General features: G+C 44.7%; 1 protein-coding gene across 4 annotated transcripts in view; it reads left to right on the top strand.

Moving 5' to 3' along the window:
- Window positions 1–26225, top strand: part of DCAF4 (DDB1 and CUL4 associated factor 4) — a 228797-nt gene that overhangs the window by 156656 nt on the left and 45916 nt on the right. For all 4 annotated transcript variants that reach the window (XM_069208944.1, XM_069208946.1, XM_069208945.1 and 1 more), the window contains 8 exons: window positions 6123–6277; window positions 7049–7131; window positions 7321–7423; window positions 12927–13070; window positions 14047–14096; window positions 16129–16208; window positions 16444–16539; window positions 23463–23560. In XM_069208944.1, coding sequence (XP_069065045.1) covers window positions 6123–6277; window positions 7049–7131; window positions 7321–7423; window positions 12927–13070; window positions 14047–14096; window positions 16129–16208; window positions 16444–16539; window positions 23463–23560 — 809 coding nt within the window. The remainder of the gene's footprint in view (window positions 1–6122; window positions 6278–7048; window positions 7132–7320; window positions 7424–12926; window positions 13071–14046; window positions 14097–16128; window positions 16209–16443; window positions 16540–23462; window positions 23561–26225) is intronic.

Genomic DNA, 26225 nt, shown 5'->3' with positions numbered 1-26225 from the left:
CTTATGAATCTGCAGCTTCATACGTGAACATTGAGCAGTGGCATTTGGGAGCATTCAGTCTTCCTCCAGAAGGTGTGGTTGTCATATTGGCTGCCAGGCGTCCTTCTACAAACTCTGCATATGTCAAGCGCTGGGACAAGTTTGTAGCTTGTTGTGGCACCCGCAACACTCACTCATTACAGGCTAAACTGTTGGATGACCTTTTGTCTTATGTTTTTCTTTTTATCTCTGGTCCAGCAAGGATTTGCATTGGGCACCGTTTCAGGTTATGTGTCTGCCCTTTTGACCTTTTTATGTTTACCGGACTAACCGTCCTTGTTCAAATCACCTGTTGTGATGAGGTTTTTAAAAACTATGTATAGGACGCTGGCCTGGTGTGTGGTGGGTACCCAAGGTACTTACACCTTATACCAGGTCTAGGTATCCCCTCTTAGTGAAGTGTAGGCAGTGTCTAGAAGCCAGGGCTTTCTAGAGGTAGCTGTGGATGAGAAGCCAAGGCTTATCTAGGAGACATGCAAAGCTCATTCAATACCACTGTAGTCACACAGTACTTACACACATGAAAGAAAACACTCAGTTGTACAAAAATAAGGGTACTTTATTTTGGGCACAAATCACCGCAAAATACCAAACAGGTGACCCACCCTTAGGAGATAAGTAATACACTAAATATAATCACTAGCAATCAGAAATAGGCATAGAAAAGGTTAGAAAACAGTGCAAATAATAATAACCAATAGTTACCCTAGGGGAGCACAAACTATATACAAAAAAAATGGAATGCAAACAAAGTACCCCTACCTAGGTAAGTAAACTGTGTAGAGGGGACCTGGGGGTTTCAGAAAAACACAAAGTTAAGTAACACAGCACCCCCAGCGACCAGGAATGCAGGAGTAAAACACTGGATTTTCCCCAAACCACCCAAAAGGAGGAAAAGAAGAAAAAGAAGACACCCAGAGAAGATTGCAAGAAAACTAGCGGTGGATTCCTGAAGAAAGAAGACCTGTGGAGAGAGGGGACCAAGTCCAGGAGGTACAACAGAGTCCAGTGAGAGCAGGAGCCCCTACCCACCACACTGAAAATGCAGGAGTTGGTCGAGGGTGAAGGAGAACAGGCCAGCACTGCAGCCCAGAAGCCAGAGAACAGTTCCTGATGGATGGAGAAGGTGTCCCACGCTGGAAGGAAGATTACAGACAGGTGTCAGTTAGGGAATTCCACCAACAAGCCTTGGCAAAGGCATATTTGCGGTTGGAGGAAAAGAGGTGCGGCCAGGGACCAGCAAGGCCCACGAGGACTCAACCCAGGAGGAGGAATTACAGGGGACCCTCAGCATCGCGTAGAAGTCCACAGGAGCAGAGGCAGCACCCACAGGATGAGGACACAGAAGGTGCAAGAAGGAGCCCATGCTGCACTCCAAAAGAGCCTCAGGAGAACCACACAGGGGGCTGGGATTTGCAGGAAGGAATGTTAGGGACTGAAGCTGCACGTCGCCCGAAGATCCCTTGGAGGAGACGCAAACAAGTCTTGGCAGCTGCAAGAGACACAGTGCACGCGCGGGTACTGTCCTGCGTGGGAAGGCAAAGGCTTACCTCCACCAAAGTTGGACAGCTGGCAGCTACTCCGGACCACCACCTGTGATGCAGGATCCACGCAGCTCAGCAGGAGAGGGGAGTGACTCCTTCACTCCAAAAGAGATTCCTTCTTCCTCTTCTTCTTCTTGTGCAGGCCAAAGAGTTGCAGTCTTCTGCGGATGCACGGCGAGGAAACTGTTGCAAAGCTGACAGGAACTCTGGATACAATGTTGCAGAAGAGCCTTCCTCGTGTATCTGCAGCTTGTTGGTTCCTGGAGGGTCCAGTCACAGTTCCGGTGGCCAGAAATCGAAGCAGAGGTTGCGGAGGAGTCCTGCTGGAATCTTGAAAGCCGAATCTGAGGACCCACCCCAGAGAAAGATCCTAAATAACCCGGAAAGGGGGTCTAATCACCTAACCAGGGAAGCACCTATCAGGAGGGGGCTCTGACGTCATGTGTCTGGCCTGGCCACTCAGATGCTCCCAGAGTTCCCTGCCAACCTTAGAAACAAGATGGCAGAACCCAGGGACCCTCTGGATGAGCTCTGAGCACCACCCCTGGGGTGGTGATGGAGAGGGGAGTGGTCACTCCCCTTTCCATTGTCCAGTTTCACGCCAGAACAGAGACAGGGCGTCCCTTCACTGGTTAGGACTGGTTCTGCACAGAGGGCACCAAATGTGCCCTTCAAAGCAAAACTAGTGGCTTTGGGAGGCTACCCCTCCCAAGCCAGTCACACCTATTTCCGAAGGGAGAGGGTGTAACACCCCTCTCCCAAAGGAAATCCTTTGTTGTCCCTTCCTGGACTTGAGCAGATCAAGCAGCAGGAGGGCAGAAACCTGTCTGAGGGGTGACACCAGCTGGGGCTGCCTGGAAATCCCTGGAAGACTGGTAGCAATACTGGGGGTCCTCTAAGGAGCCCTCAGAGTGCATGGAATCATACAACCAGTACATGCAACAGTATTGGGGTATGATTCTGACATGTCTGATACCAAACAAGCCTAAGTTCGGAGTTACCATTATGTAGCTGGACATAGGTAGTGACCTATGTCCAGTACATGCATAAAATGGTGCCCCGCACTCACGAAGTCCAGGGACATGGAGCTGGAGTTCATGGGGGAATCTCTGCTAGTGCAGGGGTGCCCTCACACACAGGTACTTGCACCCTGCCCTCTAGAAGGGCCTGCCATAGGGGTGACGTACAGTGACCTGGTGCAGTGACCTGTAGTGACTAAGGGTGCATGCACCCTTTCACGCAGGCTGCAATGGCAGGCCTGCAGAACACTTTGCATGGGCTCCCTGTGGGTGGCATGATACATGCTGCAGCCCATAGGGATCCACTGGTACCCCAGTGACCTGGGTACCTATGTACCAAATACTAGGGACTTACATGGGGGTACCAGTATGCCAAATGTGGGGTGAAAAAGATACAATTTAGAGGAGAGAACAAAACTGCTGGGGTCCTGGTTAGCCGGAACGCAGTAGACACAGTCAAACACACTGACAACAGGCAGAAAAAGGGGGTATCCATGCGAAGAAAGGGGGCACTTTCCTACACTATGACTCGTGTTGCCTCTAAATCCGTTTGTGATGCTACAGTGCAATCTACATTTGGTCCTCACTATCCTCATAGGCAATTCATTCAAATCAATGCACAGCTGTCCACCGACTCTGGAGATGGTACTTGGCTGCGGTCACTTTGTGTCACTGCATCAGTGAAATCCAGGCTCTGTCAGTGCAGGCGGCTTATACTGTTTCTTTTACAAGTTCAAGTAGTGTTAAGGACCCATGGCTGCCTTATTGTGGACAGTTGTGAGTGCTTTTCAAGTTGGGCAATCCTCCATTTTCCTAACTTTGTTTACTCCGCCTCACACCTAAAAAAAAACCCATGTCAGGGGCATACCCCAGAGGCGTAACGAAACTGGAGGGGTACCTCCCTACACAGAAAATGGAGGTGGGACCCCCTTCTGACTCACTCATGCCAGGTGCTGTACTGAGGGAACCCCCTGGAGCTCGGGCTGCACCACAGGGGTTGTGGAGGCCTTTGTTACGCCACTGGCATATCCATCAGGGCCCACGCTGTGATGCCAGGGCATACCTTGCATTAGCAACCAAGAAACAAAAGCAATTATTTGAAAGTTGGAAAGACTGTAAAAGTTTAGCTTAATCCTAAACATTCAAATCCCGCCCAGCCTCACATACTTCATTTGTCAGTTGCAAAAAGTGACCCGCTGAGTATAGTCTGAACTTTACTAACACCGCATGCATGCATGCATGCATTCATACATACATACGTATATACGTCGATCTCCTCCACCTAAACTACTGTTAGAGATATTTATGGAGAAGGATGCAGAGTCTGGCCAAATAGTGCATGTAATAAAATGTTTTGGGTCATGAGCACTAAATGGCAGGATCTTCAGTTAATGAGTCTTCATTTCTGAGTCTGCCTTCTATTATTAAAACAAGACTTGTTCTGGATGCTTTTTCATTTTGGGAGCATAGAAAACATGCTGTGTCTTTCTTCTGGTAAAATCCGGGGTATATTGCGTTTCCACTGAAGTGCTTTTTGCATTTGTCTTTAATGTGCACATACTTTAGATGTGTCCATTTGCACAAAAGTATTTTCCCCAAATGAAATGGCCTGAACCGTCTTCTGCAGTAACTTTAACATTACGAAGGCCAAACAACTAATTTTTAAGAACTGCGGAGGGACTACAAATCTCTTTATCTTGTGAAGCGCCCTTTTCTCAAGAACTTTCTTATACTGCTGCTTATCCGCAACACTGCAGCATGCATCCTTTGTGGTCCTTAAAACAATACCTTAATAGATTTGAAAGTTGCTATGTTAGCGCAGGCATAACATCCGGTTTTAAGCCTAGCCTTGCAAGGGTTTCTTATCGCTACGATATGACACTGCATGCAAGGGCGCATGAGGTGGATCTGCACGTTGGAATTTACCCTGTTGCATAAGCCAGACATTTAAACTGAACCAAACAGCCTGTCTTAATTACTGTAACAACTTCCAAATCTATGTATTTATCCTTTTTAGTAGCAAGAGTTGCTAGAGCTGTTTGAGACTGCCTTTGTTAACAGTAGTAGGTTTATCAGTTGAACTTCTCTGTTGGTGTTGGTCACTGCAGGCTTGATAATCTTGCCCTAAACCCACCCCCATGATGTTGAAATGGCTATCATTTGGACAAATGTTATTGTGCCAAGAGGCTTATTTCTCTAGTGTATAGAAGGGTAATAAAAATGCATATGTCAGGGTGTACAGGGTTACTTTTGTTTATATAAGCAAACTGATTCGAATTACCATAAATATTGTAGTGGTTCAGTGTTTTCTTGTAAATGCCTATTATTTTTTAAAGAAATTTAAAATATTTTTGAAAAACTGCCTCTGTTTGCCACATAATGCATGTCCGTATCTTGGAGGAAGTTTCCAGCCACAAGTGAGAGCCTGATTAAGAGTTTCGCAGATAGGGTACTCAAACTTGACATGATGTAGAGACTGGGACCTTACGTCGGGCGGAATAGGGTCTGTCAGAGGAATGACATTGCACCACCATGGTGAAAGGAATTAATTTTCTATTTTTTCTGATTATCACTGTCAGGAAATGTTGTTGAGAAAAAAGAAAACTCCCCATAATGATCCCCACATCCTGAGACCTTTGTCCCAGGGTGTGGGTGTAAAACGTCTTTTGTTGTGCAGCAACAAACTCCACTTTGGGAGTTTGTTACTGAAACACAAAAGCATTGGAAAGGTTTGGTGAATGGCTGTCAAAGCCGATGGCAGCCTTCCATCAAATGTTTTGTACACTGAAGGAGAAATGGTTCCTTTAAATGTTGAGAGATGACTGTTGGGCCAGCGGTCCTCTCTAAATCTGGCAAAGTAGTCTGTCAGGGGGTGGAGGTAATGTTCTCTGCCACCCTGAAGGATGGAGTTTGTCCATGAAACCTTTGGCCCTTAGTGTTTGAGTGGAGGATGTACTCTGCAGGCTAACCCTAGGAACATCTGGTCTATGCTCGGATTATACCTTACTGGACTTTTTTAAAATAATTGCCTGCATAAGAACATAGGCCAGCAATGGCAACTATTAGGATTTGATGTTGTAAATGTGTGTAAGTGGTATACGATATTTCTATAGCGTGAACCCAGCCAAACAGAACTGGAGTACTGCACATGTAGATGCAATTATTTATTTAATGATGAATATAAGCTCAGGCCCTCATAATATCTGTTATATATGAGATTTGTTTTCTCTGACTGGTTAAACAGAACATATCACCTCCTACAGGGGCTTAAAAACGCATCAGCCAAGGTGAAAAGAAAGAGAACCTTCTGCGCTAGAAATTGGATCAGGAGTTGCCTTTTCAGATTCTGAATTCTTTGACTAGAGTATAATTCTACATAGCAAAGAATATCTCATTATTTGATAACTCTGCACACAGTGTTTTTTTGTTTTCTTTCGTTTTTTCACTGTTGCGTTTTTGAAAAGTTGCAATGTGGGCTTCAAAAACTGATCATTTTTGGATATACTTTGTTTCTTCAAAGAATTGCCAGGGTTTTATTTCGACCCAGAAAAAAATCGCTACTTCCGCCTCCTCCCCGGACATAACAACTGCAACCCACTAACCAAGGAGAGTATTAAACATAAGGAGATGGAGAGCAAACGACTGAAGCTCCTGGAGGAGGACAAACATCGGAAGGTGGGTGTGCGCGTGTTCATTACCCCTCACTACAGCCTTCAGTCGCATGATTAAAGTATTATCAAATCAGTGTCATTTGTACAATAAAATTGACCATTAAGTGGTAAAAGTTTGCCTGCTTTTGAAAACTAGTATGAATGGGGTTTGATTTAGATGCTGCTTTAGAGGCTGCATTAAACTTTGAGAAGTTTATTGTGTCCCTACTTGCGTGATATTATTTTCCACATATTTACAAAGAGAATTTTGCACAGATGTTGACAAGTACTTGCGTTGGAGCACGCAGGGAGTTTGGAAGCAATATCATGGTGTAAACTGAGGAAATACCTTTCTCACCATATGGGTCATTACCACATGTAGCATTGTCTAACTACTGTTGTCACTTTTATTCAACTGTACTTAAAGCCTCATATTTTTTAAAGCATACTGAAAAATCTATTGGACAGGTATCTGATTTGTTTTTCAGTGAGACATGGTAAGACATAGTATCATTATCCACTGAAGTTGTCATAACTTTCACTCCTCTGGTGAATTCACAACTGTAGAGATACCATACATTAAAGACAGAGAGAAATGGCTGCAGCACATGATCACCAAAGTGAACAAGGGAATACCCTGAAATTAGAAACACAACATTGATGAAAAGAGATGGGCACAACACTTGTAGGAGGTGTTTGAGAGAGTTAACTGAAATGTGGATAATAAAAAACAGAAAATTCATATATGCTTCTTTTTAAATTATGTAATAAGGGCTCTGCTTATCTTGTAATTTAGAAAACTGTCAGAAGCGGGATGAATTCTTCACTTCTGCTGCAAAAGGCAAAGCTTGGATTACTCGGCTCTACCAGTTACTGCAGGTAAGAGCATTAAATCTCTTGAAACCGAGATGAGTAAAATTCTTCAAGAGTCCCTTTTGCCTTTGGTGGTTAAGACATCAAGGGCTATAGGCGGTTATAGACTATGTAATAGCAATGGAAAAATGATACCATAAAAGTGAATGTGTTCTGACTGAGAGTGTTTGCTTCTTCTTTCAAATTGTGCATTAGACTTCTTCATCAGCTGAAGGTGAGCTGTATGCAGAAAAAGAAACTGGAGGTGCAGAGCATGGATTCCTTGTTCTCTGGGGCAGGGGATTTTAAGCTTATTGCGGTGAGTGAGAGACACCACTTCTTTAAAATAACATACTAGCCCAAGTTATTCATGGTTTTGCGTATGTTTGTGAGAATCTGCCTCTAATGACGAGTCGGTAATTGAGAGCAGTATGAAAATGTTTCCCATCTGTCAGATGAGGTACCTTAAATGAAACTGCAGACACAGGCTTGCAGGACAACAATGGTGATGTAAACAGACTTTCTCAAACTCTTGGCTCAGTACCACTGGAGGACGGCCGAAGGCTGCAGGCAACAGGTGAAGCCTGAAAGGCCAAACAACTGTAATCTTTATATCACAAACAAATTTACCAAGTTCATTATCCTGTTGAACATGGTGTATTGACGGAGAATTATGTCATGTCAAAGGAACAATTGAGAAGCTATGCTTTAACGGCAGGGGCAGTGCAGGGACATTTGGCCCTGTATCTTAGCACCATTACCTCTGGATGTATGAGTCCTGTTTAAAAGACTCCTGTGGAATTAGATGAGCCCCGATCTCAGAGATCCCAGAACAGTAAGTTGCTCTTGGTTCCTACAAATACTCTCTGAGGCCCTTCTGCAGAGACTTCAATGGCACTTGATTTGTTTGCTGGAAACGTCAGGTATGTAGATTATGTAAGGCTGCTCCATCAACACTGGGCTTTGCCCCATCTCTCCTTTCTGCTCCCAACTGAAGGACGTGCTTCTTTTGCAGTGCTAATATGCAGATCCACAGAGGTGTTGGACCTACAGTGGAAACTAAGGCTAAGCTTTTGATTGAGATCCTGCAACCTGGGCTTTTGACTTTAGAGCTCGTGCTTCCCTTCAATGAAGCCTTGATTGAGCCGCTCTTGACAGCCAGAACCAGCTAGTACTCTGGGGCTCTGGAGCCACTTCCCCCACAGGGGACATGGTTTGATTTTGCTTTCTGGCACACTTTGACTTTAGACCAATGGGTGGTTCACATTGTTCAGATTAGTTATGTACTCCCCACCACATTCCCCCAGTGTTTGTCCAAATGTCAGTGGATCTTGCTAATATTTTCTCACATAGATACAGATGTTGCTTGCCAAGGGTGTGATCAAGATGGTTCTCATGGCGGCCAGGGGTATGGTGTGCTATTCTGATAATACTTGTTCACCAAGTAGGATGGGGAGCTGAGGCCGATCCTAGACCTCAGGAATTTTAAGGCATACCTTAGAAAGCTCAAAATGATGACTCTGGCCCAAGTCCTTTGGGCCTTGGAACCTAAAGGACATGATAGGGTCCTTGGACTTTCAGGACAGATACATCCATGTGCTGGCCCTGCAGTCCCACATACATGACCTCCACTTTATGGTTTTCCAAGTCACAGTCTTGCTCTTGAGCCTTACCTTATGTGTTCACAAAGAACGTGTCAGTACTCACAACCTATCTTCAGAGGTCAGGAATGCAGTGTTCCTGTACCTCAGTGGCAGTCCTGCAGGCAAGCTTGCCTCAGATAGTCTTGGATAGCCTGCAGGAGACTACTTTGTCCTTGAAATCCCATCTTCAGCCTATGCAAATTTCCTTCATACAAGCCATTCTGGACACCATTGCATTGAGGGCCTTTTGCCTCTACAATGACTCCGGACATTCAGGCGTTGAGCCCAATGTTTTGAGAGTGAGCACTTTTTCTGACCCTGATGGTTCTGAGGCTTATCGGGCTCCTACCCTGATGCATTCTGCTAGCGCCTCAAACCTGTCGGCACCTGTGGGCTCTGCAGTGGGGTGATCGCCTGCAACGGGCCAGGCACTGGGGGTGCCTGGCAGACGGTGTTTGCATTTTGGGCTAAGCAGCCCTCGGATTTTCCATGATTGAAGATGAGTGACACCCTTCTGTTCAGCAAGCTGTTCTCCTTCCCTCAGCAAGGTTTTACCTTGGTGACACATGCGTTGTCTGTCGGATAGGAGGCCACCTGGTCGAAGTAGAGATCAAGGCTATCTGATCATCATATGACTCTTTTGCAGTTGGTTGCCTACTGAGTGTGCCTCCAGAATTTGTGCCTTCTTTCGAGGCTGCTCAGTCTAAGTCCTGATGAACAGCATGGCTGCCATCTGATAATGTACCAAGCAAGGTGAAGTGGGGGTCCATGCCCTTCGTCTGGATGCTCTGAGGCTGTGACCATGGCTGGTACCTCATAGTCACCTGATGGGTTTTCTTATTGAAAGGGCAGAGAGATTCAGCAGGCCTTGTCTTGCCATTCACAAGTGGCATCTGCATACACAGATGGCTAGAGGGTATCTTCACCCAGTGGGGTGCACCCAGGGTACATCTGCTTGCACCTTCTGAGAACGCTCACTAGCCTACTTTTTTCACCCTGGAGTTTTCTCCTAGAGGTGCCCTAGGAGATACATTCCACCTTCAGTGGGACTCGGACCTCTTTTACGCATCTCTTCTACAACTGAATCCAAGAGTCCTAAAGAAGATCAGACGGGACCAGGCTTAGCTCATTCAAACAGTCCGACCTGGGCTTTGGGGTTCTTGTACTCAGAGCTCATGTATCTCATCTTCATGTGAAAGCTTCTTCAGGCAAACCTGCCTGCTCTAGGAGTAGGATAGAGTGCTGCATGTGAACATCTACAGTCTACACCTCCATGGGCAGAGATTGGGCAGAATCAGCTATGATGAATCTCTCTAAAGGTTTTTTGCAGATACTTTCCCTTTCCCCATTCATTATGCTATAGTGGGACCTCACTTTGGTTCTGACATTCTTGATGTGTGCTTCTTCCTAGCCTTTTGATAGCAGTACCCTGAAACCTCTGACTCTGGAAACCCTTGTCTTGATTGCAATCTCTTCAGTGAGTCACTTCAGAAAGCTGCAGGTGTTACGGGTCAAGCCCCTATATACCATTTTTTACCTGAAAAATTGCTGCTTTGGACGTGTGCATCCTTTCTTATGAACATGATATCACCCTTTCAGGTGTGGCAGTCCGTTGCACTCCCTGTATTCTTCTTTCCATCATATCCCTCTAAGGAGCAGAGACTACACCTTTGGCTCCTAAGTGGTCCCTTAATTTTTACATTGATAGGACAGACGAGTACTAAGTGGACTATGAGTTCTTTGTTGGATTCACCGGTGCGAAGAAAAGAAAAGTGGTGCAAAAATGGACCTTATCACAATGGGTTGTCCCTTGTTTGAAGCTGTTCAGTGCTCGGATCAAGCAGGATCCTTCTAGGACCCATTTCCCCAAGTTAAAGGCCGCAACTAGGCCCTGGCACTGGGTGTTTTCAGTTTTGGACATCTGACAGGCCCCACATGATTATTGATACTTGCATTCACCAGAAATGCTATATTGACTCTCAGGTCTGCATGGAGTGTTATTTTGCCCACTCAGTACAGCAGGCCTTCCTTGTGCAAAAACCATTCATCAGACCCACTTAGAGGGACATTGCTTTGGTATTCACAAGGTCAGAAATCTGTGGTTAGAATGGTGCATCGGGGGAACAAGTTATTTACCTTTGGGAGTGCTGTTTCTGGTGGAAACTCTCTCTAACCGCACATTCCTTTCCACCTACCTCTCTGTTCTTAGAAATGGTCTTCTTCGGAGGCAGTAGGGAACCAAGTTAGACTGTGCACACTATGGAAGTGGCACCTGTATGCCATTCCCTGTATAAAGACGGGACAGAGTTGTGATGGAGGCTGATGGCGCCACCTGATGGCACTTAAAAGATATTGCAGGGAGTTTATGATCAAATCAGATGCCTGCGGAAGTTGACAACATTAAGAAGCTGTGGTTAGATAGAGTATTCAACAGAAAGAACGTCCCTGAAGGTAAGCAGCTTGTTCATCTCTGCGAACGTAAGGGATTCCTGAACATTTCTAAAGCGGAGGGAAAGTAATTCTAAAGACCAACAAAGAAAGAATGCCTTTGGCAACATATTATTATGGAAGACAATATCTACCACAATCCTAATTTGCAACACAGGGATATTACTTTATCAGTTCCTTTTGATGATTCAGTAAATAGAATAAGTGTAGTCCAAACCTTTGCCATCGGTCTGATGGCCCTCTACCATAGGCATTTTCTTTTTTGGGGGGGGTAACAGGCGGGCTGGGGTTGCCTTGAGGGGTTTATTTCTCTTTCTGTTGCAGAACTATTCCTAGATTCCGCATGTACGCAAAGATATTCTAAACATTTTTAACGTTTGTGTAGCAGCCTTCATAACCTTAATTTCTGACTTTGATTTCACTAAATTTACATTCTTTATAATTATTTATCAGAGCCCTACAGATGTCCCATTTTTCTTCCATTCATAAGTATTAACTTCAGTGGTCAGATGCAAGTCAGAAACCTGTTGTAACAGAAACACAGTTTTTTTTAAATAAGAAAAGTTTTTAAAGCCAAACTGCTCTCTTGCTGATCTCATTTCGAAACTTTGCATGATAATATGGTGTTTTTGCACATCTCACCAAAAATATTACATCAATTTGGTTTCTTCTCGAAATTGCTATTTGCATTTTTTAATGGTTCACATATTCTTTTTTTCCTTTTTTCCTATCCCCCTTACTCAACTGCTGTTATAGTCTCTGTTTTATCCCTCCCCATTGTAAACACCTGGCCCTCACTATTGGATGTTTACCTTATTTCCACTTTTAACCTGACCCTTTTCACCTCTTTAGCTCTTCTTTAAAAACAAAAAATTGTGAGAGGGGGCAGGGTCAATGCCTCCCAACCCTCTACTTACCTTCATAGTCACACACAATACATCCTCTCTTGCTTCTTTTTGCACCCCTGTGTGTTTGTTGCAGATTTCTCTCTTCCTCTCAGTCCTAGTTTTATCTTTCTTCCAGAAGGGGGTGAGCTTTAGGAACAGATGTGCTTCCCAATCCCCATTAACTGCTGGTTTCATAAAAAAAATAGCAGTAGTTTAATGACAAAAAGATACCAGTTTTGTAAGAAAGCAATAGGTCTTATGTATTGCCTGGCATTTCCAACAGAGCTGTGTCCTTCTTCATCCTTTGTATAAGGGAAAAATAGAAGTTTTGCACCTGGGTGCTGGATACTCTTTTATCACAAGCATTAGCAAAGCCAATAGGTCTGGCTTGCAGTTTGAGACCTGACTAAAACACTTAAAAAAGCTGGCAATGGTGGAAAAAGAAAACAGATCCACAGCTTTCTGTGTACAAGGCATTTATGAGATAAAGATTGTAAAGTGTGAAAATTCACTGCACATTTGAGACATAAAATAACCCTACTGAATACAATGCATGCACTCCATACAAGGCAGAATGATACATCAAACAACCAATGGCATGCGATGAGAGAGAAATACAACTCTGGTTGAAGCCAGAGCCGGTTCTCTGTATATTTTAAAGAGTTGGTAACATTAGGCCATACAGCTAAGCTGTCAGTCCAGACCTAAAAACCCACTGCTTCTATGTGAAAGTTGACTAGGTGTTTATCAAAAGATGTTTTGTCAGAGCAGATGCAGCTGTTTGTGACTTAAATCTCTACATGGTGCTAACATTTCTGTTTTCCTTTCTTGCATTTGCCTGCAGGCTGACAGAGCCTGTGAACAGATATTCACAGTGAATGAAGCGGAGCAGGGAGGATGCAAGTATGGAATACTTAATCTGAAACCCCTGTGCAAAGATTCACTTCAGGTGGAGATGCATGAAAATCTGTACTTCACCAATCGCAAGGTACCATTTTATTGCCAGATAAATTCATTGCTAAGATTACCATTAACATCAGTGTACAAGAGGGATTCCGTGGGCACTTGTTTGATATTCCTTTGCTGAAACTTTAGCTGTTGTCGCATTTTACCATTTATGCTAGTACAAGGTGATATAATTCGTCGTTCGAGCTTAAAGGCAGACTTGTCCCCTATTAGACTCCAGATATTTCATCCTTCAGCCTTCTTCCCCACTGTTACAGGCCATGTTAAGGTATAGACTCCAAAATATATATATTGCCAAAATAGCAGATATTCACATAGTTCCCTTATTAAGCACTTTGACACATATATAACCAAGACAGCAGTTACAGTAGTAAATTAACCTCATCATAAAATATGCTGGATGTGAATTTGGCTGAAGTTAGTAACTAAATCCAGATCGAAATTCATATAAGCAAAATAATTATGTAAGGTCAAGATTACGATAGTCAGTATTTATGGGATGTCTGTGCTTAGGATGATTTTGCAGTTTGTTTTCATGCGGAACCCAGGTGAATAATTTGTCAGTGTACCCAACAGAGATAGGGCTGTAGTTTGAGCCTTTTTCACACTCCCAGCATTTTACATTTTCTTTGTCACTGGCCACAGTGCTCTGCTGAAATGTCTCACTTTAATTTTGCTGCTATAGACACTGTTATATTTACCCATCACTCCTGATTCTGCTTTGTTCCTATCTCTACTGCATTGCACAATGAAAATGTTTAACTCTGACTTCTGACCCAAAACTCTCCGTGGGAATAGTTTAGGCTAGAAGACATATAATGAACCTGTGCTCCGAGTACAGCATTGTTTTTCTCCGCACATCATTAAAGCAGTGTTTTTATACATGGAGACAAACTTTTAGTAGGATGTGGCACTGGAAGCTCCAGTTAGCAAAAGAAAACATTATTAAAACTCACAAAAATAATACAAATCTTGCCAGTGTTATTTTTATTTCTTAGGTCAGTGCTGCTTGCTGGGCCTCGTTGACACACCCGGATTCTCACTTGTTGTATCCTTTTGGTGCTGAGATCATATCGGCACAGTGCTCAATGGGAGAGGTGCATTTGTGTAAACCTGCAAGGTATATCAATTTTTGGAGAGACATCCTGAGAATACACTTTCTTATCATAAGGAAGTGTAATTGTTTCAGTTAAATCCACATGAACTTGTCATGTGTACATTCTGCTTAAAGTTGTTGTCAGTGTGTGAATGTGCTCCTAGGAAATGATGTAAATCAATTCTTTGGGCTTACCTGTTATATACAGGGAGTGCAGAATTATTAGGCAAGTTGTATTTTTGAGGATTAATTTTATTATTGAACAACAACCATGTTCTCAATGAACCCAAAAAACTAATTAATATCAAAATTGAATATTTTTGGAAGTAGTTTTTAGTTTGTTTTTAGTTTTAGCTATGTTAGGGGGATATCTGTGTGTGCAGGTGACTATCACTGTGCATAATTATTAGGCAACTTAACAAAAAAAAATATATACCCATTTCAATTATTTATCATTACCAGTGAAACCAATATAACATCTCAACATTCACAAATATACATTTCTGACATTCAAAAACAAAACAAAAACAAATCAGTGACCAATATAGCCACCTTTCTTTGCAAGGACACTCAAAAGCCTGCCATCCATGGATTCTGTCAGTGTTTTGATCTGTTCACCATCAACATTGCGTGCAGCAGCAACCACAGCCTCCCAGACACTGTTCAGAGAGGTGTACTGTTTTCCCTCCTTGTAAATCTCACATTTGATGATGGACCACAGGTTCTCAATGGGGTTCAGATCAGGTGAACAAGGAGGCCATGTCATTAGATTTCCTTCTTTTATACCCTTTCTTGCCAGCCACGCTGTGGAGTACTTGGACGCGTGTGATGGAGCATTGTCCTGCATGAAAATCATGTTTTTCTTGAAGGATGCAGACTTCTTCCTGTACCACTGCTTGAAGAAGGTGTCTTCCAGGAACTGGCAGTAGGACTGGGAGTTGAGCTTGACTCCATCCTCAACCCGAAAAGGCCCCACAAGCTCATCTTTGATGATACCAGCCCAAACCAGTACTCCACCTCCACCTTGCTGGCGTCTGAGTCGGACTGGAGCTCTCTGCCCTTTACCAATCCAGCCACGGGCCCATCCATCTTGCCCATCAAGACTCACTCTCATTTCATCAGTCCATAAAACCTTATAAAAATCAGTCTTGAGATATTTCTTGGCCCAGTCTTGACGTTTCAGCTTGTGTGTCTTGTTCAGTGGTGGTCGTCTTTCAGCCTTTCTTACCTTGGCCATGTCTCTGAGTATTGCACACCTTGTGCTTTTGGGCACTCCAGTGATGTTGCAGCTCTGAAATATGGCCAAACTGGTGGCAAGTGGCATCGTGGCAGCTGCACGCTTGACTTTTCTCAGTTCATGGGCAGTTATTTTGCGCCTTGGTTTTTCCACACGCTTCTTGCGACCCTGTTGACTATTTTGAATGAAACGCTTGATTGTTCGATGATCACGCTTCAGAAGCTTTGCAATTTTAAGAGTGCTGCATCCCTCTGCAAGATATCTTACTATTTTTGACTTTTCTGAGCCTGTCAAGTCCTTCTTTTGACCCATTTTGCCAAAGGAAAGGAAGTTGCCTAATAATTATGCACACCTGATATAGGGTGTTGATGTCATTAGACCACACCCCTTCTCATTACAGAGATGCACATCACCTAATATGCTTAATTGGTAGTAGGCTTTCGAGCCTATACAGCTTGGAGTAAGACAACATGCATAAAGAGGATGATGTGGTCAAAATACACATTTGCCTAATAATTCTGCACTTCCTGTAGTACTTGCAAATGAGATTCTGGATTATGAATTCCTTGAAGTGCTTTGTGTCACCCGAGTGGGCCTGGTCATTTGGGCAGAGCTACTGATCTAATTGTGCCATCTTAAAAATTACTGTAATAAAGAAGCATTACTTTTAGGCACTGCTGCCTTGACAAAAGCATTTTCTGAGCTTCTTTCTACACCTGGACTGTTTTCCTTTACGGCCATCCTAAGACTGTGCTTCATGGGCAATACAGAAACTCCGGGTTCTGTCAGTGTGCTTCCAGCTTCTTTGTTTATGAATTCCAGCCCAGGTACAGTTTTCTATCTATAAATGTGTTTGAACCTATTAACAATGATTATAGATTGTATAATGTTTTATCCAATACCATATATTCCTTATCAAACACTTGTTAATATGCTGTGTACCATGTCATGGCCAAGTATATGGCTCGAAAAGCATTGCTTGACTTTTTATTCAGGACAACCCCTCAGTCAGATCTGAGGAGAAGCTGGTTTATAATGTGATGCTTTCTCTTCCTCATGTAGGAGATCAGCCTGGAATGCTTTGCAATGTCAGAATTACAGATGCCTGGTCTTGTGCATGGTGCCCAACCTCTCATGCTGAGAACTGCTTCAGTACAGGTTAGCTTCTAATGTATGTCTTAAACTACTAGCGCCGTGCAGCAACACACCGACAGTCATATACCAACACACCATCCATCATAAACCAGTACACCTAATTGCATATGTCCACACAACCAACATCACATGCCAGCACATCCACCATCATCATAATCACGTCCACGCAATCTGATTAAGACTTCTAGTTGCAGATACCTTACTTTAGAATTTCCCCCAGGTGTCAGTCTGGATCCGGAGATTTTTCTTGAGCAGTACCCCTGCGTGCCTCCAGGTGGTATCGGTCTGCTCTGCATCTGTCGTCAGCATCATGTGCTCCGGATATGAAGTTGCAGGACCTATATAGGCTCCACCCCAGCGTGCTGACATAATTTCTTTTCTTTACACACCAGTCAACACAGATCTGAAAAAGAGCTATCCCTCGTCACTTTTTGGCTGGTCTTTTTTTTGACACTTTGTTGAAGATTTTTCAGTGTTTATACTCCTGGTGTGCTGAGATGTTCTCACGTACGACTGGATTCAAGGCCTGCGGATCCTGCCATCGGGTGATGTCTGTGACAGATCTACACCTCATGCTTGTGGTGCCTGGAGCGCAACCACAACACAAAGTCGTGCTCTGAGTGCCGGGCCATGAATCAGAAAGCTTTGAGGGAGCGGTCCCTAAAGCACATAGCAGCTCAGCATTCGGCTCTGCAATGCTTCCAATCTCAGTCAAGAGGAAGGTCCTGAGAATGATCACAAAGCCCCCATTCCACATCATCGCACTCCAAGTCCTTGAGAAGGTAAGATGAGTCGAGGCACAAAAAGAAGTACAAGAAGAACAAGTGTACTTCGACTTCACCATATCCGTCGTCCGGCGAGACGAGGGAAAAGGAGCGTCATCGCCCGAGGCCTCCATCCTCGTAGCCTCCATCTGGGTCGGTTCTGCGTCTCCCCGAGTTTCTGGGAGCTGATGCAACACCTGCCCAACTCCAAGAGTTTTATTAGGCCTTGCGTCTCATATTTGGGCAGTCCAACCCTGCTGGAGTGGCTTTGGGGTTAGCAGGGGCCCCCTCGGGTTCTGCGTGCGCGGCTTCGACCTCGGATCCAGGGGGCACCAATGGATCCGTTCCTGGATCCAAACCCGTGTCGGTCGTACCACCTCAGCCCTCCGTGATTGCAGTTCCAACGTCAACGCTCCCAGCGCCGCCTGTGCCCCGAGGTGGTGTTGGCCCCATCCGCATTGCCGGCTGACACGGAGCCAGTGTGACGTAATGCTGATTCCGCCTTCAACAGAGGACTCCCTTCCTAGGTCGGATCCTGACCCTTATCCACTTGGGTTGGGGTGCGGTGAGGATTGAGAGGGGTTTCTGGACCCTTTGGAATACCAGCAAGAAGATCCCATGTACTGCCAGACGGACTTAGGTGATGCCAGTGGTCTGGACACTTCCCCTCACACTTGCATGCTTTCTCCAACTACCGTGGCTACGGAGGAGGAAGCGTCCTTCTCAATGGTGGCGAGAAGGGCTGCCGAGGTCCTGGGCCTCGGGTTGCGTTCAGTGGCACTCAAGACTAACTTCCTTACAGAGGTGCTGCAGCCTGGGGCTTCTACTTCTGAACCCCTTTTGCCCTTTAATGAAGCCCTTACTGATGTCCTGCTGGGGGCCTGGTCCAAACCCAGCACAGGGGCTCCTGTGAACAGGACAATCACCCACCACCATGGACTCACTCCAAATGACCCAGTGTTCCTGACGCAACACCCAACCCCTGAGAGCTTGGTTATCCAAGCCTCCACATCCCCGGGCGCATTCCCTTCCGCATCCCCGGATAGGGAATCTAAGAGGCTGGATCATCTTAAAAAGAAAATGTTTTCTTCCTCCAGCCCAGCATTGCAGTCCTTGAACACTGCATGCCTTTTGGGCCACTACAGCCACACTTTATGGGACACGGTTGCACAGGTCCCAGAGGAGGCCCGGGCCATTCTCTCCCAAGGTGTTGCTGATGGGAGAGAGACGGCGAGGTTCACAATACGATGTGAGCTGCATGCGACCGACTCACTAGGCTGATCAGTTGCATCGTGGTGGCCTTGAGGCACCACGCCTGACTTTTTGGGGGATGTCCAATCCAGCCTTATGGACAAGCCCATTGATGGCACCCGCCTCTTTGGACACAATCAAGACTTGGCGCTCGAGCACTTTAAGTAGTCCCGGGCTATAGCCAGGTCCTTGGGCCTCGCAGCTGCCCCTCGCCCCCCTCAGTCTGCTTTTCGCCTCTTTTGTGGCTACAGAAGGGGTGCCCAACCACATCCTTTTCCCTCCAGCCACTGTGCCGCGCATGCTGCCCAGCCTTTGCATGGCCGGGCATGTGGAATTGAACATCCTCGTTGATCAGGGGACCACCAGTGTAGCCAGTCCATCTCCCTGACCCCCCACTGCAGTGGCCTCCAAACCTTTCTAGTATGATGCTTCCCCACCATGGACCAGTCAGGGCTACCCCCTCCACTTCGAGACTACCCCTCCATCCTGGCCACTATCCTCCGATCGAATGACGGAGGATCACCTGCCACTTCTCCACAAGGAAGTTATGGCTCTCTTGGCCGGGGGGGTCATAGAGAGGGTCCCTGTGCCAGAAGTAGGTCATGGTTGGTATTCCCACTACTTTCTGGTGCTTAAAAAGGACAAGGGCTTCCACTCTATCCTAGACCTTCAGTCCCTCAATCGCTTCCTCAAGAGGGAGAAGTTCAAAATGCTCACTCTGGCTCAGGTTCTATCTGCTCGGGACCCAGGAGAATTTATGGTGGCATTTGGACTTGCAGGACACCCATTTTCATATTCCCTTCCTGCCTGCCCACAGACAGTACTTTTGCTGTTCTTGGTAGGCCATAAGCATTTTCAGTTCACGTGCTCCCCTTTGGCCTTACTACACCTCTTGGTTGTTCAGAATGGTTATGGCGCTGGTCGCAGCTCATTTTCGCAGGCCAGGGGTTTCAGTCTTCCCCTACCTCCACGACTGGCTGTTGAAGGTGGGCTCGCCGCAGGCTGTCATCTCCCACCTCCAGACTATAGAGGACCTCTGCATTGGTTGGGGTTCACTATAAACGTGCCAAAGTCACACCTGACTTCCTCTCAGACGCTCCCTTTCATCAGAGCTGTTCTGAACACAATGCAGTTTCTGGCTTATTCTCCTGAATGGCAAGTCCTGTATATTCAAGCTATGATACCAATGTTTCAGCCTCTATCCTGGAGGATTTCTCTGAGAATGACTCTAAGGCTCCTGGGCCTCATGGCCTCCTGCATCCTGCTGGTGCCACATGCCAGATGGCATGTGCGGGCTCAGCAGTGGGACCTGAAGTTCCAGTTGGCGCAGCATCACGGACATCTCTCTGACATGGTCCAGATCTCGAAGGGAACTGTGCAAGATCTGCAGTGGTGGCTTTTGAACCGTGATTGGGTCAGAAGCAGCCCCTCTTCCTTCCCCAACCAGATCTTAAAGTAGTGACAGATGTGTCACTCCTGAGATAGGGCGGCCACATGAGGGAGGGGGATATCAGAGGTGTCTGGGTTCTGGCAGAGTCCCTCCACCAAAACGGTAAATGCCTGTCGATGGAACAGATTTGTGGCATGGCGCACAGATAAGTCTGTTGAACCCCTCTCTGCCCCTCTTTCCGAGGCCCTCTTGTTTATACTTTATTTCACCCAGCAGGACTCTGCTTTGGGCACCCTCCAAGTTTTTTTGTCTGCTATCTCTGCATTTCTGAGTTTACTTGAATATCCCTCTTTGTTTAAGTCTCCTGTAGTTAGTAGGTTCCTTAAGGGTCTTACCCACATGTTTCCTCCATCACAATTCATCATGCCCCCCTGGGATTTGAATTTGGTTCTGACATTTCTCATATGTGCTCTCATGTGTGTAGGCTAAAAACAGACTACCTTGTGGTCATTACATCTGCCTGCAGGGTGAGCGAGCTGCAGGTATTGTCATCTAAGGCACCCTACCTTTCCATCTATCCTTACAAAGTGGGGCTTCGCACCAGGGCTTCCTTTTTTTCAAAAGTGATCATGCCCTTTCATGTAGGCCAATCCTTCACCTTGCCTACTTTTTACACTCCCACATCCTTCTGAGGAAGAGGAGAGACTCCACCACCTGGTCCCAAAAAGAGCATTGGTGTTGTACTTTGATCGTACCAAAGAGGTCCGGGTGGATGATCAACTCTTTGTTGGGTATGTGGGTGCGTAGAAAGGTTGGGCAGTGCAGAAGAGAATCATCTGTAGATGGGTTGTTCTCTGCATTAAAATGGGCTACGCATTGGCTAAAAATCAACCCCCAGAGGGTTTGCGCACTCACTCTAACAGAGCAACAGCTGCAACCACTGTGTTAGCACGTGGAATTCCAGTCGTGGACATTTGTCAGGCAGCAACGTGGGCATCCTTGCTCACATTCACCAAGCACTGCTGCCTGGACATTCAGGTCCGAAGGGACGGGTACTTTGCCTGTTCGGTCCTGCAGGACTTCCTAGTAAGATCTTGGTTTGCAGACCCTCTTCCGGGGATGATGTTGCTTGGGTATCTATTTTAAGACAAGGAATGTGAAACCAGAAGTCTCTGTCAGATGAACAAGTAATTTACCTAGGGTAACACCTTATCTGGTATAGACATATTCTAGTTGCAGATTCCTTACGACCCACCCATCCTCCCCGCTCTGCGAAATGATTTCCAGGGACAGGGAATTCCCTTTCAGGACCCTAGTTTTTGACGCACCAATGGTCAGTGTTCTCCATGGCTCTGCGCTTCTGGCATGGAAAGTTGTGAAAAGAAACTGATGTCAGTGCACCGGGTGGTGCCTATATACGTCGTGCAACGTCATAACTGGTGCACAGAACACAGACTATGGAAGTGGAGCTGACTGATGCCTCCTGACACCGTGCAGGGGTACTGCTCGAGAAAATTCTCCAGATACAGACTGACACCTGGGGGAAATTCTAAGGTAAGGAATCTGCAACTAGAATGTGTCTCTACCAGATAAGGAGTTACTGAAGCTAAGTAACTTGTTTATCAACATAATTGGTCAGCTCCCCCACCATCATAAAGCTACTTAATCACAATCATACTACCAATCAAAACATTTTATAACAACACGCCCAGCATCAGACATTAATCTCCTAATCTTCACACAAACAACTCAAAGCACCAACACACCCACCATCATACACCAACACAGTCAATATCATATGTGTCTTCACAAACAAGATCATGTGTTCACACAGTCACTATCGTACATAAGAACACTCGCAATTATAGGCCAAACAAACTCATGTCAACACAGCTAACATCATACACCAACCGTCAGAAGCCAATACAAAGTAACAAAATAATGCCAAAAGAGACAATGAAATCACCTAAAAACACTATTGTCGAAACCGTTAACATTGATTAATACCCTGAGAAGTAGCTATGCCACACAAACTAAAATGAAATTAAATTGAAATGTTAAGGTAGTACCTTTACATAATCTCCTACACTAGCTGCACGTAGTCACATAGGTATATGTCTTATGAAAACAAGAGAGGCAGACTTCCACTCCTATTTGCATGAACCAGGTCCATGCTAAGTATATACATGTACATACATACTGGTTGTATGGCGTGGCTATTGAGCATCTTGCTCATGGTCTGGTTTGCATCGCTGAACGAGTGTCTTTGGATTTGGACTGAAATACTATTTCCAAAGCAGTTGAGATTTTCCTGCTCAGTTAAATAGCTTCCTGCCTTTGTACTTTCCTTTCTCTTTACCCTTCTGCTCCGGTTCCACTAAAGTTATTTCCTATTGAAGCAGAGGGGGTAGGCACTAGAATGAGACATGATGTGCTGATAAGAAACGTTATGTAATGAAACTCTTAATTAGAATTTTACAACTGACAAAATAACTATCTTTCCTTTTAGTGTCTCTAGTTTTGGCTTATGTGTTCTGCTAATAATCAATAAAATGCTTGAAGGAAAGCATGAAAAGGAGCTTTTGTTTTTTTCCAAAGCAAGATGGTTTTCTTTGGAGCGATGTTAATTTCCAGTTACCGAACTGTGGTCGGTCCCCGAACTGTGAAGCAGCATCACCCTTTAGTACTTTCACTATGGCCCTCTTGGTGTTGGGCAACTGTTTGGAGAGCTGTCCGAATATGGGCAGCAAACTGCAAAGGTTTCCACTGCAAATTAGTTCCACAGCCCCCTTTATTGTTAATGCATTGTCCTGGAAATGGCAATCTCAGAGACTGATGCTTGCTTTTGTTTGAAGCCTGACGAAATGTGTCTTTGCAAACAGCGTCAGTCATTAACAATTTCTTGCTCTTAGTAGGAAGTCTTAATAAAAATAAAATATTATCTTGTGAAAACTGACACCGTGTGGCCAGGCTTTGTACTTGTTCTTCTGCTTGGACTATTGCAGTGTATTCTTGTCTGTTTCCCTATGTCCATTGCCTAAGGATTGTCTTAATGATGAGCTTTGTTGTCTCTGGTAAGACAGGCACTTGGGGCACAGCTTACTCCTAAGATGTCCTTCAGTCATCTTGGGAGAGGCAAAGTAGCCCAGGCATCGAGAACCTTCTTGTAACATTTACATCAGGGTGTCCACGGTAGGCCCAGGAGTGCTAGTTACAAGCCATATTTTCTGGCAAAATCAGAATGATTTATATACCTTGAATCTTAATTTTATATAGTAGTCATTGGTCAGCCAATAAATCTATCATGGAGCCGGACTTCCTGGGCTACCGCTGGACACCCATCCAACCAGTTGCTGAATCCCATTGAAAACAAATCTAACAATATGTCTTTACAAAAATGGGTGTCATGTAATTAAATGATCGTTTTGGTTTTTGTTCGAGCTGTAAAGTGTTTGCTGATAGATATGTACCAAGGTTTTAACTGTACCTTGATGTTCATGTGGCCAACATATGTATTTCAGGTTTGGCCCGTCGAGTCCTTCTAACCAATTTAGATACTGGCCAGCGGCGGACCTTTGGAGCCAAGAGTGATGTTCTCGTACAGCAGTTTGCTACCCAGGTGAGGACGACATATTCCTAAATAACAGAAAGCAACTCTTTACTCTATTTGTTACTCTCACATCCTGGTTTTGTCTCTTGCTCAACTTGTAAGTATGCTTACCTCATAGTGGTGGGACTGCAAACTGCTTCTGCACCTGTTTAATACAGAGCTTTCACATGCAAGTAGCACACTTCTATCTCTGCGGTTAAGCATATCTGCACCAGTTCAATATTTTCCTCCTACCAGTATGAATCAGAATCAGTGCAAATTCCTACTGAACCATCGACTCCATGGTCTGTGGGTCTTTTTTTTTAAACCCTTAAAGCCCATCCGCCAAGACCTACCTCCACTAAGGAATGAAGGCCATCGCCGAATGGATGAAGAGCAGCTGCCTCAAACTCAATTCCCGATAAGACGGAAGTCCTCATCTTCAGCTCCACCCCCTCCACATGGGATGACCCCTGGTGGCCTGCCAATCTCAGAACCACTTCGACTCCCACTGACAACGCACGCAACCTAGGATTCATCTTGGACCCCTCACTATTCATAACCCAGCAAGTCAACGCCATCGCCTCCTCCTGCTTGAACACCCTCCGCACGCTCTGAAAGATCTATAAATGGATACCCACCGAAACCAGAAGAACAGTCACCAATGCCCTCTATGCAGGAACCACAGCCAAACTCCAGAAGAGGCTGCAACGCATCCAGAATGCCTCCGCACACCTCATCCTGGACATCCCCCGCCACTGCCACATCACAGACCACCTGGAAAAACCTGCACTGGCTCCCTGTCAACAAGAGAATCACCTTCAAGCTCCTCACCCACGCTCACAAAGCACTGCACAACACTGGACCAGAATACCTCAACAGATGACTCTCCTTCTACACCCCGACCCGGCATCTCCGCTCCGTCGACCTCGCAACTGTCCCACGCAGCCGCAGAACTACAACCGGCGGTAGATCATTCTTGCACCTCACTGCCAAAACGTGGAACACTCTTCCCACCCACCTGCGCCAGACCAAAGACCTCCTTACCTTCAGGAAACTTCTCAAGATCTGGCTGTTCGAGCAGTAGCAGTTTCCCCCTCCCCCTTCTCACCCCTCCCCAGCACCTTGAGAACCTCACGGGTGAGTAGTGCGCTTTACAAATTCCTGATTGATTGATTGATCGCTCCAGGAGTTGGTATTTAGTGTTCAGGTAATATGTCCTACTAGCAAGATCCTGACTTGGGAAATAATGTTTTGAATCACAGGGAAGAACTCTGAAGAATAAGAAAAAAATGTTGTCTGTTTTTTTTACATTTAATAATATTAAGTATATTGTGTAAACCAGCTATGCCTTTGAAGATTAGTCAATACTACATATGTACATATAATGGTGAAACAACATTTTTCATCATTACCAAACAGAATCCTGAAAATAGGTTCCCAAAACTCTTGTATGTTCACTACTTCTGAGTATTGTCAAAGTCCTACATTAATCTTAAAATCTAATACAATTGGTTTAGTAATCTCCTGCTTACATAGCAAAAAGAAGGGAAGCTTACCAGAAGTGCTGTTTCTCATTGTCTACATACTAGCTATTAGTATGCAGTAGAATATAAGAGAGTGCTACCTGTTTAAATATTCCTGTTATGTTACAAACATTTTCATAGGACGCTTACCTCAGGATTACTGTCAATTGCTAAACTTAGTGTATGAAGTACCTCACTTCGAGAGGCTGAAACAGTGTCATATATAGCAGCCATAGGAGTTTGTGATGCTTGAGATGTAGAGCATTTCCATCAGCCTGAGGATATTAGACCACTTTTGAAATACTTCCTAGGGAGAAATACAAGCAAAGGAGTAGTGCCATTTTTCTAAATTAGGATTTAATCTTTTATGTAGCAAGGAAAAGATTTTACAACGTACTCATCTTCTAATCACAAGCCTATACATCTTAGAAAAGTCGATTTTGTCTCCAGAGTTGTATTTCTTCTTGCCACTGCAACCAACTCAGCTAAGGAATTTTGATAACACCAAGTGCACAACTTAAGAGACGTTTTTTTCTTAGGAAACAGATCTTTATACCATTATTTCATCCCTGAACAAAGTCCTTCTTAATAGTTTCTTTGATCTCCATATAACACAACTCTGAGTTCCATAAGTCTGAATCTCAAGTGTTCAGTAATTTAAAAACGAACCTTCATCTCCTTACATACTTTTATCTATCCTTGTATGATCCTAAATTTTCCTTCTTTGAATAGCTTTGTATCCGAGAACTTATACATCCATCCTGGTCTCTGAAATTGTCTCATTACAGATTTTTCAATTGTTTGAAAATAAATCAGCTTCTAATTCTTGCTAGAAAATGTTACCCATTTCAATTGAGCTGCCCAGTAGTGAAGCCTTTTCAGTTGTGCTGCCTAGTTGTGAAGTGGTATAGCTCTCCCTCCTGTAAAAGTTATGCAGAGGTTTTTTTCAGCATAGTAGGGAGATTTACTGACTCAAATTTTGTAACTTCAGACTGTAATTTTCAAAATTGAGTGTAGCCAATATTTGTTGGTGGTACTTGAAAGATTAAAAGAACTTTAGACAACATCTTCATGTTGACCACATTTTTTGACTATTGATGGTAAGATGCAGGCTTTCCTATTTTTCCATTAAACTTCTTACCTCCCTAAAAACGATATCAAATTTAACA

Source organism: Pleurodeles waltl, chromosome 9, assembly GCF_031143425.1.
Source record: "Pleurodeles waltl isolate 20211129_DDA chromosome 9, aPleWal1.hap1.20221129, whole genome shotgun sequence".
Classification (NCBI taxonomy): domain Eukaryota; kingdom Metazoa; phylum Chordata; class Amphibia; order Caudata; family Salamandridae; genus Pleurodeles; species Pleurodeles waltl.
The sequence above is the reverse complement of the archived record's forward strand: the minus strand, read 5'-3'. Positions and strand labels throughout refer to the sequence as shown.